The sequence below is a fragment of the Neoarius graeffei genome, chromosome 6 (genome assembly GCF_027579695.1).
Source record: "Neoarius graeffei isolate fNeoGra1 chromosome 6, fNeoGra1.pri, whole genome shotgun sequence".
Lineage (NCBI taxonomy): Eukaryota > Metazoa > Chordata > Actinopteri > Siluriformes > Ariidae > Neoarius > Neoarius graeffei.
The window spans coordinates 103,880,712-103,900,517 of NC_083574.1; the positions used below are offsets into that span (position 1 = coordinate 103,880,712).

General features: G+C 40.1%; 2 protein-coding genes across 2 annotated transcripts in view; both read left to right on the plus strand.

Annotated features, from left to right (window-relative positions):
* Nucleotides 1–19,806, plus strand: part of LOC132888209 (protein NLRC5-like) — a 951,571-nt gene that overhangs the window by 706,018 nt on the left and 225,747 nt on the right. The window lies entirely within an intron of this gene.
* Nucleotides 1–19,806, plus strand: part of LOC132887624 (NACHT, LRR and PYD domains-containing protein 3-like) — a 75,965-nt gene that overhangs the window by 21,942 nt on the left and 34,217 nt on the right. The window contains exons 5-7 of the mRNA XM_060923091.1: nt 1,952–2,009; nt 2,467–2,680; nt 2,959–4,720. Coding sequence (XP_060779074.1) covers nt 1,952–2,009; nt 2,467–2,680; nt 2,959–4,720 — 2,034 coding nt within the window. The remainder of the gene's footprint in view (nt 1–1,951; nt 2,010–2,466; nt 2,681–2,958; nt 4,721–19,806) is intronic.

Genomic DNA, 19,806 nt, shown 5'->3' on the forward strand with positions numbered 1-19,806 from the left:
CATTTTTCTGCATTGAATATCTCCTTTTTTTTCAAAATATGACAAACGCCACTACTGATTTTCAGCAGAATGTGTTATCTCTGCTCTCAACCAATCACAGCGCACCATTCAAATACGGAAGCAGTAATAACCCCTCCCAACGACTGTCAACATCGTGGAGAATCCCTGTCTTTTAGTGAGTTTTTGGACTAGATAAATGAATAACGTTGATGGAATCAAACATTCCTTATTTTAATGCAGGGCTCGACATTAATGCTTGTCCGCTTGTCCGGGACAAGTGATACTTTATGTCGGACAAGTTCATCATCTCAGTTACTTGTCCGATCGGACAAATGCCAAAATATGCCGATATTCGGGTTACATATCAAATTTATCAGTTTATTCACATGATTTCTGAAGCATCTCACTCGACATATTGTTTTGATGAATCACCGGATGTTTCTATTCGGAAAGAGCAATGTACGCACGTGCAATATTCCACTTGCGAAACCGGCCAATACCGCTTCGTGTATTTGAGCTGAAAAGTAAACAGTCGTTTATGATTGGTTTTAATCGTGTCATACACGTGGATTTGTTGACATTTCTGTTGGCGGGATCATTATTCAACTGTATATTTATGTTGAGTGCGTGGTAATTTCCAAATCGTTGAATTGTTGTTGATGGTGTTCATTATATAGCCGAGCGTGTGTGGTGGGGAATGTGCGCCTGCATGCGTGTGGATTGACAGGGAGTGAGGTAGGAGTGGGGAAAGTTATCTATGAAATACCAAGCTGTCAAATGGCTGCTAATTACCGGTAGGTTACTGGCTATATTAATTAACTAATTAGTAATGGGAGTTTAGGGATTTGAAACATAGGGCTCTGTAATTTAGATATATAGTACTGTATAGTTATTTTGTTCTTAAAATTTTATGTTCATAATTTCTACTCTATATATTGCTTCTGAACTTCAGCATAATAATTGGTGAATTATGGTATCAATCAGTCTGTTTTACAGTATTTTTGAACTTTTGCCTCAGTATATCAAGTATTGATTACTTTTGATTCATAGATATTATGCATATGTTGTGAATTTGGAAACAAATGCAATAAAGATTGTTGGGTTACAAATAGTTTGTGGGGGTTTTTTTCTCAAATATTTCTTCGAACAAGTCAACTTCACATTCGGACAAGTAAATTTCCTTTCAACTTGCCCGACAGGACAAGTGGTTTCAAAAGTTAATGTAGAGCCCTGTAATGTTTTATATTTTTATTCCAGTAGAGAATGTGGTCCAGTGTTATTTTCTGATTTGAGCCCCTGATTCCTCCTGGGTGGAGATATGACACTGTATATATATATTGATGCACTGCCGAAAAACGCAGCTCCCGATGAGTGTGTAATGTGTGTAAAATAGATTGTTGCTTGTAGATGACGAGATGAATGTAATGTGGGACAATCTGTGGTCCAATAGAAGAGATGGTCCAAGTTCAGAGGCTGTCATATGTGGAGATCAACTCTACTTCTTGTTTCTAGTTATATTTAAAACTAAAAAAAAAAATGTTTTTATTGATGTAATGGATATATCACATTTGGGGGGAAAAAACAATCAGTTTTTTAAATAAAATTTAAAAATCAAAATCTAGATTTGTATTTTTAATGTTATTACAGCTTCTTAGTGTTATATTAAAGTTTCAAACAGAACATCATGGTTTTCTTGTGACTACTTTTTTGGTAAAGAGAATACCTTTTTCTCAAAGTTCCTTACAGTGGATTTATCGCGGTTTGGAACTCTTCAGATTGTCTCAACAGGAAACGTCCTTTATGTTGCCATTGGAGCCAATTCTCCCATGATAAGAGACTCGTGTGTGGCGTTCCAGAGGTTTATATATCACAGCTGTGTGATACAGGTCTACAGGATGTGTTCTGATATTAAAATTAAAAAAAGTAATTTACAATGTTTGTTTATCTACAGAACCCCAAAACAGGAACCAGAAAACAGCTGCAGAAATTGGATGGAGTCCGTATTCCAGGTGTGTTTGTATGTGTTTTGTTGTGTAATTAATATACACAATTTTAATTTGAAACGATGACAGTAATTTACAGTTAACAGTTTACAGTTACAGCAGCATTATGGGTAATCGGACAAAACTGCATTTCAGTCTGTTTTAAAATCAGCTTCTGACTTACAAAGTACTGATAATGGAGACTCCTTATCTACATGTTAAATAAACATCTGTTTACTGAAAACGTCACCAGATTAATGATTACTCACATTTTTAATCAATTTAGTTGGAGTGTTTGCTGTACAGGTCTCTGTGAAACAGCTGTACATCAGCGATAGAAATGTATTAGAATGAGAAAATAAATCCAATTAACCCCTTCTGACCAATCAGAATCCAGAATTCAACAGCAATGTGGTGTAAAATTAGGTTATGTCCCATTTTTATTGATTTATTTAATTTTATTGCTTTTTTTTTAAATCACAAGCTGGAGCACAAAGTCATCACATTGGTGAAGAATGAACTGAACAATTTAAAGAAGCTACTGAGTGCTGATTACCCAGAATGCTCTGAGAAGGAGGAGAAAGCGGAGGAGGAGGAGGAGGAGGATCTGGACCATATTAGAGAGAGTGTGCTGAAGATCACACTGCGTATCCTGAAGAACCTGAAGCAGAAAGATCTCGCTCACCAACTGCAGATCAGTAAGAGCTTTAGATTATTACAATATTCTCTCAGTTTAAAGGAAACACACTGGGCCACTGGTCGATATTATCATACTGCTGTTTATCCTAATGACTACAGTTATTTTTTTTAACAAATAAACGACTCCGAGATAATCCGAGTGTTTTGCTTCTTTTCCATAATATTTATGTATTTATTAGGAATGTATGACAGTTCTTTTTTTATCGATATTGACTTTCACACTGTGTATAGTGTTTATACATGAAAATAATGGCCATCACATTGTTCTGTTTGTTAGAGCTGGCCTCTGTATATCAGCGAAAACTCAAATCCAGACTTGGAGATAAATTTAAAAGGATAAATGAAGGAATCTCCCAGCATGGGACATCAGTACTTCTGAATCAGATCTACACAGAGCTCTACATCACAGAGGGCTGGAGTGAAGACGTCAGTGATGAACATGAGGTGAGACAGATTGAGACAGTGTCCAGGAGACCAGTAACAGAGGAGAAACCCATCAAATGTAATGATCTCTTTAAAGACACGTCCATCAGAAGTGTGCTGACTAAAGGAGTTGCTGGAATTGGAAAAACTGTCTCTGTGCAGAAGTTCATTCTGGACTGGACTGAAGGGAAAGTGAATCAGGACGTCACCTTCATGTTTCCACTTCCCTTCAGAGAGCTGAATCTGATGAAGCAGCAAAACCTCAGTCTGATGAATCTTCTTCATCAGTTTTTCCCCGATATTAAGGACCTAGAAGTAATAGACAGTGATACCTACAAAATCCTGTTGATCTTTGATGGTCTGGATGAGTGTCGACTTCCTCTAGATTTCCAGAACAATGAGAGATTGTGTGATGTGACAGAGTCGGCCTCAGTGGATGTGCTGCTGACAAACCTCATCAAGGGGAACCTGCTTCCCTCTGCTCTCCTCTGGATAACCACTCGACCAGCAGCAGCCAATCAGATCCCTTCTGAGAGTGTAGACCAGGCAACAGAGGTACGGGGGTTCAGTGATCCTCAGAAAGAGGAGTACTTCAGGAAGAAGATCAGTGATCAGAGCCTGGCCAATAAAATCATCACACACATGAAGTCTTCAAGAAGCCTCTACATCATGTGCCACATCCCAGTCTTCTGCTGGATCTCAGCCACTGTTCTCGAAAGAATGTTAGGTGAAGCAGAGAGTGGAGAGATCCCCAAGACTCTGACTCAAATGTTCACACACTTCCTTATCTTTCAGATCAAACACAAGGAACAAAAGTACCATGGAACATATGAGCCTGATCCTCAGCAGACCAGAGAGAGTATCCTGGCACTGGGAAAACTGGCTTTCCAACAGCTGGAGAAAGGAAACCTGATCTTCTATGAGGAAGACCTGAGAGAGTGTGGCATTGGTGTTCAAGAAGTGGCAGTGTACTCAGGGGTGTGTACTCAGATCTTCAGAAAAGAATCGGGACTCCACCTGGGGAAGATGTTCAGCTTTGTGCATCTGAGCATTCAGGAGTTTTTGGCTGCGTTGTATGCATTTCTCTGCTTTCTTGACAAAACCCCAACAAAAGAGCAAACTACTGCTCTGTCTGGTCTTTTCAACACACCAGAAATGTCTGACTTCCTCAAAGGTGCAGTGGACCAGGCCTTACAGAGTGACACCGGACACTTGGATCTTTTCCTTCGCTTCCTTCTGGGCCTCTCAGTGGAGTCCAATCAGAAGCTCATTCGAGATCTGCTGCCACACACAGGAAGCAGCTCTGACTGCCAGAAGGACATAGTTGAGTACATCAAGTTCAAGTTTGAACAAAATCCATCTCCAGAGAGATTAATAAACCTTTTCTACTGTCTGAATGAGTTAAATGATGATTCACTTGTGAAAGAGATCCAAAGTTACATGAGCTCAGGACATCTCTCTGAAGCTGAACTCTCACCTGCTCAGTGGTCTGCTCTGGTCTTTGTGTTGCTGACGTCAGATGAGGATCTGGAAGTGTTTCAGCTACAGAAGTTCATAAAGTCAGATGAATGCTTTAAGAGGCTGCTACCAGTCGTCCAGCAAGCCACAACAGTTCTGTAAGTAAAACCCTGTGACACTTTACGGTGCGTGGGAGACTGATGGGATGGAGACGGGCCGATTACTTTTGCTTTATTCAATGTAGATTGCCTTTCAGATTTTCAAGTGTAGGTCATGAAAAGAATTTTCCCCAACACCCAATTATTTTTGTTTAGTGACCGAAAGCTACTGAATTCGAATCACAGACTTCCAATGTTATTCTTTTTTTTAAAATAGAACAATTAATGTATTTAGATCCACGTGGACCTAAATTGTCCGCTATTTTTTCCTGCTTCACCATGACCCAATACAAGATACTACATCATGCATCACGTGGTGGGCTTTCCCTGTTCATGCAAGGCATTGTGGGATACAAATTTGAAAAAGGAGAGAAAAATGGAGGACGTGAGTGTGCAAATGAAACGTGAAAGATCGACTACAGTAATGGAAAGTGAGAAGAAAAGACGTTATGTTATATATGAAGGAAAGAAAACGCAGGACCAAACTAATAAATATGGGCGCTCAGCGAGCACCTCGGTGTGATCAGCTGTTCGTTTAGCGACAGAATGATGGAACTGTCAGTGCACGCTCAAAGGTAAACCTGTAGATGGCAGTAATGCAACACTGCGGATGCCAGCTGCCGTAAAACCCAAAAGAAGAAGAAGGTAAACCTGCGCATGCGCACACGGACTTCCTCTGTCTGCTTGACTGCGCCAAGCGAGCGATTTCATGCACATTATTTGCTTTAATCCCCTCAAATTAAATAACTTCCCAGCCACAGAATGGCCTGATATTTTGGGAGATATTACAGAAATAAACAGATATCACAATCACCACATTTCAGACAGAACTAAATTTCACCGAGTTTATGAAATTGAAAGGCCGTCTAGCTTTCACTTTTAACTTGCACTTTTCAGCAGTTTTATTGCTTCACAGTCTCACTGTGACACACACACACACACACACACACACACACACACACACTCTCTCATCACTGTTAATCAGTCCCAGGTGTCGTCCCTTTGCCACTCACCTCCCGCACCTTCACTCTCCATTCCCAAACTGATGCTTGACCACGCCTTCGCTTCCACAAACTCAGTTCTCTATTAAACTCAGGTTTTGGGAGGGAGAGGAGCTGTTCTGATTGCATTTCACAGCAATACACCAAACTGCTCGTGATAATTTATTCATCCTAAAGGATGTATTCAGGATGCATTGTTATTGATACTGGTATTGTAGATTAGAGTGACGGCTACAATTATCAATAGTCCATAATTATCGACACCTTTTCAGATTAAAAAAAAAAATAAAAAATTTTACAAAGGTGAGTTTCAGTTCCAACAGTTATTATTGATTAATTAATCCACCGGAAGACACCCCTCCCCACACCCCGCCCTTTAATCTTGTTGTCTGATGACAGCTCGTTACCTGAGATGGAATTTTTTTCAGCATGATCTGCATTTTGAGGAAAACCCGGACGTTATCATCGCAGGTAAGCATGGTGGAAAGATCATGGACATGTTTTTACTGATCAAATTCACTGATCTCCTCGTCGAAACCTCCTCTGTTTCTTACTCTTTCATTTGACAGTCGCCATTTTGTATCTAAACGCGCGTTTGAGAAGTCACGTGAGGTGTTGATAATAGTGATCACTTTCACCGGTGTCCACTATTATCGACACCCTGTGGGATTAAGGGACGTTTACAACTGTTATGGATCGATCTTTGTGTAACATTGTTGAAGTAGATGAAGTACTTTATAAAATAAAAGTGCTGTGATTTATAATAATTTCTTTCTGATTCATAACAGAATGGAATGTTTATGGAGTATTTGGAATCCAATTGCAATACTACTACTACTACTACTAATTATTATTATTATTATTATGTGGGTTTCCTCCGGGTGCTCCGGTTTCCCCCACAGTCCAAAGACATGCAGGTTAGGTTAACTGGTGACTCTAAATTGACCGTAGATGTGAATGTGAGTGTGAATGGTTGTCTGTGTCTATGTGTCAGCCCTGTGATGACCTGGCGACTTGTCCAGGGTGTACCCCGCCTTTCGCCTGTAGTCAGCTGGGATAGGCTCCAGCTTGCCTGCGATCCTGTAGAACAGGATAAAGCGGCTAGAGATAATGAGATGAGATTATTATTATTTATATCGTGCATTTCTCAAAACCCAAGGTCGCTTTACAATTCATCTCATCTCATTATCTGTAGCTGCTTTATCCTGTTCTACAGGGTCGCAGGCAAGCTGGAGCCTATCCCAGCTGACTACGGGTGAAAGGCGGGGTACACCCTGGACAAGTCGCCAGGTCATCACAGGGCCGACACATAGACACAGACAACCATTCACACTCACACCTACAGTCAATTTAGAGTCACCAGTTAACCTAACCTGCATGTCTTTGGACTGTGGGGGAAACCGGAGCACCCGGAGGAAACCCACGCGGACACGGGGAGAACATGCAAACTCCGCACAGAAAGGCCCTTGTCGGCCACGGGGCTCGAACCCACACCTTCTTGATGTGAGGCGACAGCGCTAACCACTACACCACCGTGCCGCCCCGCTTTACACTTATAGGGAAAAAAAAGTCCACCAAATCAAGGTCTGAATGTCATTCCAATGGTGTAGCAGCCACAGTCCCACCAAAAGGCGCATGAAAACAAGTCCCACACCTCCAGCACAGCTGCTGTGCCGCCACCTGGCAAAATCACTCGGAACACCACGCCATGGATCCACAAAGCGAGCACAGTCACGCCGAGTGCTGATATGTCCCAAACCGCCTGCACAGCCACCACGACGCCACCGAGCAACATCGCTCCGAACATCACGCCAAGCACTAAATCAATAATAATAATTATGAATAATAATTATTATAATTTTATTATTAATAATATATTGTTTATAATAATAAATAGAATTACACCATAATTTAATTCCTAGCATATAAAAAATTACATGCTTGAATTTTTCAGATTTTTCTATTCCATTCAGATTTTTTATTCAGTTGGTTGTAAATATCTACCACATATTACAATATCAGTAGACATTTTATATTTTGGTTCGAGGAATGAGATGCGACCTTTGACCTGGATGTTCTTGTGGTTACAGTGTCAATTGCCTGTTGACATTTATTATTAAACGACAAAACTAGAAATTAATACAAACAACAACGAATGATTAACAAAATGTGATCTACGAAAATCCTGAGAAAGTGGAACAGAAAGATTTTCTGAAGCAGGTTAAACATTATCAGTTCATTTGTTTACAAACATGAGAATTACTTCCTCATTTACGTAAACACTGACATCCATATATTTATATAAAAGATATTTTGTCCTAAATATAAGTCTATGGAAAACAAATTTTAAATAAAAACTGTTTTGTTAACTTAATACCACATACTGATTATTTTCTATAAATATTCATCTGGATGTCGGTAATTGTGGATCGGTGTCGATAACTGTGGACAAAGGTGTCGATAATTGTGGAACAGTGTGACGTGATCTGATACGGTAAGTAATCAGGAATCAACTCTTTTTTTTTTTTTCCAGTGGAAGTTTGAGGAATTATTCATGCACAATGTCTTGAAAGTCTTTTCTACTTTTGCAACGGCCAAAAGATCGTTAAGGTGTCGATAATTGTCGCTGCCGCTCCAGTCTGATACTGTGCTGAGTTACATGTACTTGTCAGGGCGCAGGCACTTATGGATGCAGTCGCAGGGGAGAGCGGGTGCATCGCGAACTGTGAACAAATCCAAATCGGGAAACTGGAAACGTAGTCAGGGACGAGCAAGAGTCAGTCATTCGGCGAACAGGATATCACAGATAAGGTGAGAGGACGAAGTCAGAAGTAAACGTAAACAGAGTTCAATAACGGGAAGTCAGGCAGATAGTCAAACAGCTCAGTAAAGTCAGGCACAGGGACACAGAACAATACTTCACAAATACTGAGAGTGAGAGCTGAGCTTATATGGAGAAGGTGATAGCAGGTAGACTGGAGACAGGTGATGTTGTTAGAACTCTGGTGACGAGGGTCGCTGTGGATCTTGGGAAGTGTAGTCCAGAGCGGCCATGTGTGGAGGCTGCTCTGAACTCAGGTTTTCAGCACCGTTACTGACAGTACTCCTAAAAAAGTGTCCAGTCCCAACATCTGATACCATGTGATGTAAGTTGTAACACTAATGAAAAGATTAACAGGAAATGACTGTTCTTGATGCACTAAAATGATGAACGCTCAAAGCAAATCAGATTGAAAACCATTAAATATCAGGAGGCGGAGCTATCACATCTTCCTACAATACAGGTAACCCAATAAAAAGATCTTTATTGTGTATAAACAGTGTATTAACGCCTTGGAGCCCAAGGCCTTTTAGACACTCTGAGGCAGTTTGGTAAACCTTTACATTTTTAAGTATTTCATCTAACTAAAACCATCTATGCAAAAGTGGCACATATAGTTATATTCTAGAAGACATCAGCAATAATGAAATGAGAGTAACATGAATGTAATGAAAAAAGTTTTATTAAAATTCAGCGCAAACACAACTAGACAAAAACTTATTTTCAAAGGTGTTCAAACCTTGTAAAAATACACAGTGTTAATATATCTGAGCGGGGCTTTCAAAGTTTGAACACTGTAAACATAGGTCTTGGCTACATAATGGTAACAAGAGCATTTAGAAATTGTATATAGTTTCAATACAAATTGTAAAACAGTCTGACAAATGTAAGGTGGAGTTTACATTAGACCGTATCAGCGGATCATCAGATTAACGTTTTTAAAACGATTAGTGTGCACACAGCAACGCCAATACACGATTCGCGTGCACACAGCAACACTAATACACGGATACGCTCGGCTCCGCAGGCATCCTGCGCTCCAAATCACTCCGCCCTGAACAGCGAGTGCCCTCTGGAGGGTGCGCACTCCGGCCCTGCGCAGCTCACAGAGCGCGCGAGTGGAGTGCACGAGCCGTGATTCGGGACTGAGCCGCTGTGTGTGTGATCTCAGTGCATATCACTTACCACTTGCAAGTGGAAGGATGGCAAGCCTAAAGACAATCATAACTACACAATGGGCAGTATTTGCATCAGTATTTGCAGTATTTTCATACTTTTATACTCTTTAATGAAAGGTGATACAAGGCGGAAGTCCGCGCCGTTTTTCAGCAGTCGCGTCACATGACCAACGCCAGCGAATCAGGAAGGTGGATGTCACAGTGACGTTGTCCAATGACGATGCCAGCTAGAGCTCAGCACAGCGTATCCGCATATTCTCAATGTTTACACAGCACCGGACCAGACACGATCTAGATTGAATACGTGGACCCTGGCGGATTCCCGTTTCCCGGCGTTTCCAGGCGTTTTAATGTAAACGGACAGTGCATCCACGAAGAAAACGAGACAGATACGGTCTAATGTAAACTTGGCCTAAGTCACAAGTCTCTTTCACATGCATACTAATGAGATGGGCGTATCACACCTATGAAAAGCCATCCCAGCTGTCTTTGTCCATGTGGTGTTGACTGTCAATCTGACAATAGCTGTCAATTGATGCTCTGCCAGGGTTTAGAATAATAATAGAACAATAGAGTTTAGAAAGGAGCTTGGATTGAAAAGAGCTTCAAAAGAATAAAAGTCAAACATGTGGCCTATAGAACTTAGCAGTTTGCATCTTGATGCCAAGCATGAAAACAGACTCTGTTTTGCTGAATGCAAAGGTAGACGAGGCATGTATTACACTTCCACAGGGTCTTTGTTTTCCTTCCCTGTTGTTTGCAGTACACACAGATTTTGCGAACATCTCGAGTCCTCGTCCCATTTGCGCTGAGCTCAATCCCACACATTGGCATGTGCATCGTTCCGGGTGTCTGCACAGGAGCCTTTGGGAGCTGAAAACTCAGTGGCACACCACATAGCTGTGCTGTGAGCTCCTCCATGAATTGCTTATGGTTCATGCTTTCCTTCTGCATCAGTTCTTTGTGGAGGATGTAGGCATTTGTTGCAGCAATGTCCAGAAAGTGAAAAAAGAGCTTCTTGTACCACTTCAAAGTTTTGTGCTGTGTTGTGTAGTATTGGATCAACCGGTCAGATAAATCCACACCACCCATGTACTTATTGTACTCTACCACACTGTAAAAAAAGAGTAGTCGAGAATACTTGAAATTTCAAGGCAACAGTCTGCATTAAGAATTTTATGTTTTGCCAACGATGTATGCCCATGATAATCCAAACTATGATAACACTGTTATCTTTATTAAGAATTCTTAATTAAGTCAATTTTCAATTCCTCATTCTGCCAACATAGATTTCTCTTTTTGCTGAACAGTGGCATTCACAGTAGTACAAAAAGGCAATTGAGGTTCTCACAATTTTTGGGGGGGCTTTTTTTACCTTTATTTGGATAGGACAGTGTAGCGACAGGAAATAAGCAGGAAAGAGAGACGGAGATGGATCGGGAAATGACCTCAGGTCGGAATCGAACCCGGGTCCCCGGACTTATGGTATGGCGCCTTATCCACCTGAGCCATGACAACGTGATCTTCAACCAGAGAGAGAACCACATTGCCCAGCCCTTGCATTTGGGAGAGGAAACCCCGTGTCTTGGTCATTAAGAGCATGTGCTGAATAAACACCTGTGGCAATTATGTATTTTCAATTCAGATTATTCACTATTGCATATTTACACATCATTGAGGTGCACCCTATCAGTTTGATGTGGATTTTTCTGTTCGTTAATAATTATTCATATTTTCTTGTCCATTCAATTGTGAATATGGAATTACTTGAACAAAGCATAATTCTATTTTTTAGAATTATCCACATCAAGAAAAATCCACATCAAACTGATAGGGTGCACCTCAATGATGTGTAAATATACAATAGTGAATAATCTGAATTGAAAATACATAATTGTCACAGGTGTTTATTCAGCGCATGCTCTGAATGACCAAGACACGTGGTTTCCTCTCCCAAATGCAAGGGCTGGGCAATGTGGTTCTCTCTTCAGTTGCAGTTCATGTTGTCGTGGCTCAGGTGGATAAGGCGCCATACCATAAATCTGGGGGCCTGGGTTTGATTCTGACCTGAGGTCATTTCCCGATCTCTCTCTCTCTCCTGCTTATTTCCTGTCTCTACACTGTCCTATCCAAATAAAGGTGAAAAAAGCCCCCCCAAAAATTGTGAGAACCTCAATTGCCTTTTTGTACTACTGTGAATGCCACTGTTCAGCAAAAAGAGAAATCTATGTTGGCAGAATGAGGAATTGAAAATTGACTTAATTAAGAATTCTTAATAAAGATAACAGTGTTATCATAGTTTGAATTATCATGGGCACATCGTTGGCAAAACATAAAATTATTAATGCAGACTGTTGCCTTGAAATTTCAAGTATTCTCAACTATTCTTTTTTACAGTGCACAGGTTGGGAACATGAAACAGACTGTGTTGACCAGACACCCTGTCTGCTTTTCACTCTTCGCTGCACTGCATCCCCAGTGTACGCTGTATGGATGGTGGAGCAGACAGACACCTCTTGTGTATCCATCCACTCCACATAGACAAGTGGACCATCTCTTATCCAGCAGATTGTTCCTCTGGCTGAACGCTTTGTTAGCGCATTGATGTTACTGCATGGGCAATCCCTCCGGGATTCTCTGTATGTTCCACATGCACCAAACTTGATTGTATACAAGTCTTTGAACAGCTTTGGGCTGGTATAGAGATCTTGCAGTCACGTGACCGGAAAGTTAACAGCCGCCATCTTGTCGGTCAACAACACAGCTGAATACTGCTGCACTCGTGTACAGAATGGATCAATTTCAACCGACGGACTACACGGCTCATTTTTCTAATGAACAGATAACTAGATATATGTCTAATATAAACAATCTACAGATTAGTGACCCAGACAGAGTTTTCACCCGGCTTACCGGATGGAGTTTTCACGACCGTGTCAGTGGATTTTGAATTGCCGGAGGTGGAATACCCGGACATGTATAATTACCTCATCAACTTTCCCTCGCTGTTCAAGGCAAGGCAAGGCAAGTTTATTTATATAGCACATTTCATACACAATGGCAGTTCAATGTGCTTTACAGAAGTAAAAACAAAAACAGTAAACAATAGAGAAATAAAATTACATAAAATAATTTTATCTTTATTCTAAAATAATTAATTAAAAGAATTAAAAGAAAATAATAAGAATTAAACAATAGTAGAAATAAAATATTAAAATGCCAAAAAGAAAAAGAAAAAGGAGAAAAAGAAAGAAAAAAAAACTAGCAGAATAAAATAGAATAAAGTTAAAGTAAATTTAAAACATGCAGAGAAAGTAAAGATTATAAAAAATGTAAAAATATTAATTATTTAACAGAAAGCATCTAAAAACAGCTTGGTCTTTAACCTAGATTTGAAGCTGCCAACAGCAGGAGCATTTTTAATGTCCTCTGGCAGTTGGTTCCATAGCTGTACTGCATAGTAGCTAAAAGCTGCTTCACCACACTTTGTTTTAACAACTGGTTTTAATAGTAAATTTTTCTGTTGCGATCTGGTAGATCTGATTGGGTTAGGCCGCTGCAACATATCAGAGAGGTAATTGGGCCCTGTACCATTTAGAGATTTGTACACCAGCAGCAATACTTTAAAGTCAATTCTGTAGCTTACTGGAAGCCAGTGAAGGGACCTTAGAATTGGAGTAATGTGCTCTGTTCTTTTTGTTCGTGTGAGAACCCTAGCCGCTGCATTTTGAACCAACTGAAGTCGTTTGATGGTCTTTTTTGGCAGGCCTGTGAAAAGGCCATTGCAGTAATCAACCCTACTAGAGATGAAGGCATGTATTAGTTTTTCCAGATCATGTTTTGACATAAGTCCTCTTAGTTTAGAAATGTTTTTTAGGTGATAAAATGCCGTTTTAGTGATTGCTTTCATGTGACTGTCAAAGTTTAGCTCGCTGTCAATGAAAACACCAAGATTTTTAACCATTTCTTTAGTTTTAATCCCTTTTGTGTCAAGAATAGTGGTAATCCTGAGTCTTTCATCTTTTTTTCCAAATAGAATTACTTCTGTTTTATCTGTGTTCAGCTGAAGAAAATTTTGTGACATCCAGCTATTGATTTGATCGATACACTGGTAGAGACATTCAAGGGGGGCATAATCATTTGGTGATAGAGCAAAATAAATTTGGGTATCATCTGCATAGCAGTGATACAAAATTGAATTTTTATTGATAATTTGCCCAAGTGGGAGCATATAAAGGTTGAAAAGTAATGGTCCAAGAATTGACCCCTGGGGGACACCACAGGTCAAGGGCATTGACGTTGAGGAACAATTTCCCAGGGTAACAAAGAAGCTTCTATCTTTTAAGTATGATTTTAACCAATTGATAACTTTACCAGTCAATCCAACCCAGTGTTCAAGTCGATATAGCAGTATGTTGTGATCAACAGTATCAAAAGCTGCACTGAGGTCCAGTAATATCAGGACCGATGTTTTGCCTGCATCAGTATTAAGACGTATGTCATTTATAACTTTAATCAGCGCTGTTTCAGTGCTATGATTGGCACGAAATCCTGACTGAAAATTATCAAAACGGCTGTTTGATATCAAGAAGGCAGTTAATTGATTGAAGACAATTTTTTCCAGGATTTTCCCGATGAATGGTAGATTTGATATTGGCCTGTAATTATTTAACACTGAAGGATCCAGATTATTTTTTTAAGAAGGGGCTTTACAACAGCTTTTTTTAGGGACACAGGAACAACACCAGTCTCCAAGGATGTATTTATAATTTGAAGCACATCTGTAATTATAAGATGAAGAACAGACTTAAAAAAGTTGGTGGGCAGAATGTCCAGTTCAGATGTTGAGGAACTGAGATTTTGTACAGTTTTTTCAAGAGTCTCATAATCAATTAAACAAAATTCTGACATTGTGTTAAAGTTATCTATCTGTGTCATTGGTGATTGCAGTTTTTCAATTTTTTGCAACTGAGATATATTATGAGAAATATTCTGCCGTATTTTATCAATTTTACCTTTGAAGAAAGATGCAAACTCATTGCATTTATTAACTGAGAGAAGTTCAGGTGCTAATTGTGGTGGGGGATTAGTTAGCTTCTCTACTGTTGAAAATAGCACACGGGCATTGTTCATATTCCTGCTGATGATGTTGGAGAAGAAAGACTGTCTTGCTTTACGAATTTCATAATTATAATTACAAAGCATCTCTTTATGGATTTGATAATGGATGTGAAGTTTAGATTTGCGCCATTTTCTTTCAGTCTTTCTACATTCTCTCTTTAGCAGTTTAACCGCCGGGTACTGCTTCCATGGTGCTTTCTGCTTATCATTGACTCTTTTTATTTTGAATGGAGCAATATCATCCATAATTTGGGTCATATTTAAATTAAAAAAATCCAGTAAATCATCTACAGAGTCTGACATTTTGGTTGAGTTCTGAGAGAGAGCTTGCTTAAAAAGAGCACAAGTGTTGTCGTTTATGACTCTCCTGCCTATAGTCGTTGAGCTATTCTGAATGTGAGGAGACATAGAAACTTCAAAGAAAACACAGAAATGATCAGATAAGGCCAGGTCAACAACAGTATAAGAAACAGTAAGACCCTTTGTGATGACGAGGTCAAGAGTATGACCACGAGAGTGGGTCGGCCCCTGTACATGTTGTACTAGGTTAAAGTTATCAATAATTGCAAATAGTTCTTTGGCATAAATGTTATCAGTATTATCTACATGCAAGTTAAAATCCCCAGATATAATAAGACAATCAAACTCTTAGCAAATGACTGATAACAATTCACCAAACTCTTCAAGAAAGACTTTGGCTGAATGTCTCGGAGGCCTATAAATAGTTAATAATAATATGTTAGGAGAGCATGTAACAAGTGCACATAAGTGTTCAAAGGACATAAAATCACCAAGTGAGGATTGTTTACATTGAAAAGAGACTTTGAATATATTTGCGATCCCTCCACCTTTCCCTTGTCGGGTAACATTCAAAAAATTAAAATTTGGGGGAGCTGCTTCGATAAGGGTGGTAGCACTATTTGCTTGATCCAGCCAAGTTTCAGTTAGAAGCAAAAAATCAAGATTGTGTCTACAAATAAGATCATTAATTAAAAATGACTTGTTTAAAAGTGATCTAATGTTCAGAAGGGCTAGTTTTACAGTAATATTTGGTTGTGCACTCTGATGCTGTTTTAAAACAGGAAGGAGATTAGATTGGTTCACCCCCAGGGTTAAATGTGCTCTATGTTTTCTGTTTCTTATCAACACAGGAATAGTGTCAACATCGGGTCCCAGCTTTTTTCTACATCCATTTGCAGGGACCCAGAGTACATCAAACAAGACTTTCTAAATGTTCCATTTGGTTTGAGGGTGAAAGGACTGGAGATGACATGTATGTTTTGGATGGTGAAAAAGATTTGTAGCCAGCTGAAAGTCCTGGACGAACACAATTTTGATGAACTGGGTACACTGCTTGTCGCGACAAATTTGGGCTGGAAAAAGAGAGTGTAGCCATTGGGAGCAATTTTTTCATGCTATTTGGGAAATCCATCCGAGGAGAAGTGGAGTCATCTGTCCTTGAATGTTGGGAGGCCTGCAAGTTAGATGTTTGTGTGTCCTTGATGACGACTTGCAAAGATGATTGTTTAGGCTTTGTAACTATGTCAGTCTGCGTCATCTTATCAACTGTTTTCCTCAGTGCTGGCTGAGAAATGATTGCAAGTTTGTAGTGGTCTGCTAAGACTTTGGCTCCAATCCAGCTGAGTTCAGTGCTATTTGGCTTGTAGAATTCTTTGCGATTCCAAAAAAGATTAAAATTGTCTATGAAAATTCATACCAAATGAAGAACAAGTTTTTCCAAGCCAGGTGTGAAGACTGAAGAGTCGAGAAAAAGCAAAACTTCCTCTCGCTGGGAGTGGGCCACTGATAAAAGATTGAATTCCAGTCTTATAGAGCTCAGAAAAAAGTTTTCTGAAATCATCTTGGACAAACAGCTGTTCTCTGAAAACATCATTTGCTCCCACATGTACAACGATACGCTTAATCGTTTTATGCTCGGACATGAGTTTCAAAATGCTGTCTTTGGTGTCAGAGATGGATGCATTTGGAAGACAACAAATAATCATCTCATAACCTTTTAATTGTCTTACAGTGGAATCACCAAGAACAAGGGTTGTGGGATCAGGTGGTGTTACGAGCTGCTTTTTGCCCCTTCTCACAGCTCTTCGATCTTGGTGCAATCTCTTTTTACTATGTGTTTGTCCACTTGACAAATCCTCTTCCACATCCCTGAGGCATTCAAATTTGTTCTGAAGCTTTATGGGCTGTGGATTTTCCATAGGATTGTAGATCCTATTGTAATTTGTAGAACGAGCTGGTGTTGAAGTAATTACTCTTCTGTTTTTATTTTTGGGCTTAGCACCCATCATTTGCCAGTTTTCAGTACTCACATTTTGTACAGCTTGAGTTATGAATTCTTCCACTTGGTCTGCAATGTCCTCAGTCTGTCGGAGCGCAATCTCTGCATTCTCAGCCACTGTTTCTGTACTCCTTTCCTGAGATATCGCTTTTAATTCGTCCGTCTTTGGCAGAGCATTAATCTTTGATTCCAGAATAGAAATCCTCTGTTCTAATCCCATGCATTTTCTGCAGGATTTTTTGCTTCTTGGCATTTAAAAAAAAAAAAAGTGGAAATTAAAATTAAATTAAAAGCTTATAAAGATGAAGAAAAGAGAAAAAAAAGTGGAAATTCAATGAGAAAGTAAAGTATAGAAATAAAGATTAAGAAAGCAGGAGCAAAGCAAAGAAGCGTCCTACTCGCTTGAGTAGGAGGAGCATAAAAGTTCAGTTTTAAAAGTTTTATGGAGGAGCATAAAAGTTCAGTGGTGAAGCACTGCGTGCTTATAAATCTTTGGACAGTTATCTCTACAGAAATTCAGGATTTGTCAGCCCCCCTAAGATGTGGCATCTTGTAAAGAAGAAAATAATCCTCATTGGACGGGTAAGTCACTTAAGTATTGAGCACTAGAACTGATGCTAGATATATCAGTAGTATCTAGCATAGCACTGACCAGCCAATTATGGTTGAATCATACATGGCATATATATTTATTTATAAATCCCTATAAGGATTTATCCTTATATTTATAAGGATTTACTACTAAGACAGTGGTAAATTCTTATAAGTTCTTTACTGTTTTTTTTTTTTGTACCACACCACTAAAGACCCAATCCACCCCGCCCCAACCCTTTTCTCAGGCTCCCACTTCCCGGAATTTTTTATTAGAGCAAGTCATAAACTTATGCTGCAAATAACCACATGGATATACTGAAATAAATACATGACGAACCTGAGATGAAATGGTCACTGCACAGGCGCCAGTGATCGTTCCTTCCAGTCGGTACCCATGGCTTGTTCTTGTTGTTTGGATCAGCCCGGCCGATAGCAGCAATCCATTTTGCGCGCCTGTCAGGGTCCCGTGGCAGCCTATGAAACTAACTTCCCGTTTTCTGACCTCTCCTGTTGTGGCATTTATATGCCATGCAACTCTCCGGTGTTGTGGCACGGTAATATTTGAATATTTTGGCGAAAAATAATGAAAGTCAGTGGCGGAAATATGGCGTTTAACCGACAAGATGGCGTTTGTCTACAATCTGGAGCGGATGTGACGTCACATGCAAGTGCTCCATAGAAATTGTCCATGTACACGTGGTATCCTGACCCCAAATATCCTCTCTGAATAAGTGACATGACTGAGTCATAAGAGAGGCCATGACCTGTGGGGAAGTTGGTCTTTCCTGTGTATACAGAAAAGTCAGTGGTGTACCCATTGCTGGAGTCTGCAAGTACAAACAACTTGAAGCCCCAGTTAGTTGGTTTGTCCTTCATATACTATCTCATAGTATGGCCTCTGGAAGCCACCATGCATTCACCCACAGACAGGTTCCTGCGGGGATGATAGAATGCCTTACAGGCATTCTGGATAGTGTACAGTGGGGCAAAAAAGTATTTAGTCAGTCACCAATTGTGCAAGTTCTCCCACTTAAAAAGATGAGAGAGGCCTGTAATTTTCATCATAGGTACACTTCAACTGAGAGACAAAATGAGAAAAAAAAAATCCAGAAAATCACATTGTCTGATTTTTAAAGAATTTATTTGCAAATTATGGTGGAAAATAAGTATTTGGTAAATAACAAAAGTTCATCTCAATATTTTGTTATATATCCTTTGTTGGCAATGACAGAGGCCAAACGTTTTTTGTAAGTCTTCACAAGGTTTTCACACACTGTTGCTGGTATTTTGGCCCATTCCTCCATGCAGATCTCCTCTAGAGCAGTGATGTTTTGGGGCTGTCACTGGGCAACAGGGACTTTCAACTCCCTCCAAAGATTTTCTGTGGGGTTGAGATCTGGAGACTGGCTAGGCCACTCCAGGACCTTGAAATGCTTCTTACAAAGCCACTCCTTCGTTGCCCGGGCGGTGTGTTTGGGATCATTGTCATGCTGAAAGACCCAGCCACATTTCATCTTCAATGCTCTTGCTGATGGAAGGAGGTTTTCACTCAAAATCTCATGATACATGGCCCCATTCATTCTTTCCTTTACACGGATCAGTCGTCCTGGTCCCTTTGCAGAAAAACAGCCCCAAAGCATGACGTTTCCACCCCCGTGCTTCACAGTAGGTATGGTGTTCTTTGGATGCAACTCAGCATTCTTTCTCCTCCAAACACGACAAGTTGAGTTTTTACCAAAAAGTTCTATTTTGGTTTCATCTGACCATATGACATTCTCCCAATCCTCTTCTGGATCATCCAAATGCTCTCTAGCAAACTTCAGATGGGCCTGGACATGTACTGGCTTAAGCATGGGGACACGTCTGGCACTGCAGGATTTGAGTCCCTGGCAGCGTAGTGTGTTACTGATGGTAGCCTTTTTACTTTGGTCCCAGCTCTCTGCAGGTCATTCACTAGGTCCCCCCGTGTGGTTCTGGGATTTTTGCTCACCATTCTTGTGATCATTTTGACCCCACGGGGTGAGATCTTGCATGGAGCCCCAGATCGAGGGAGATTATCAGTGGTCTTGTAT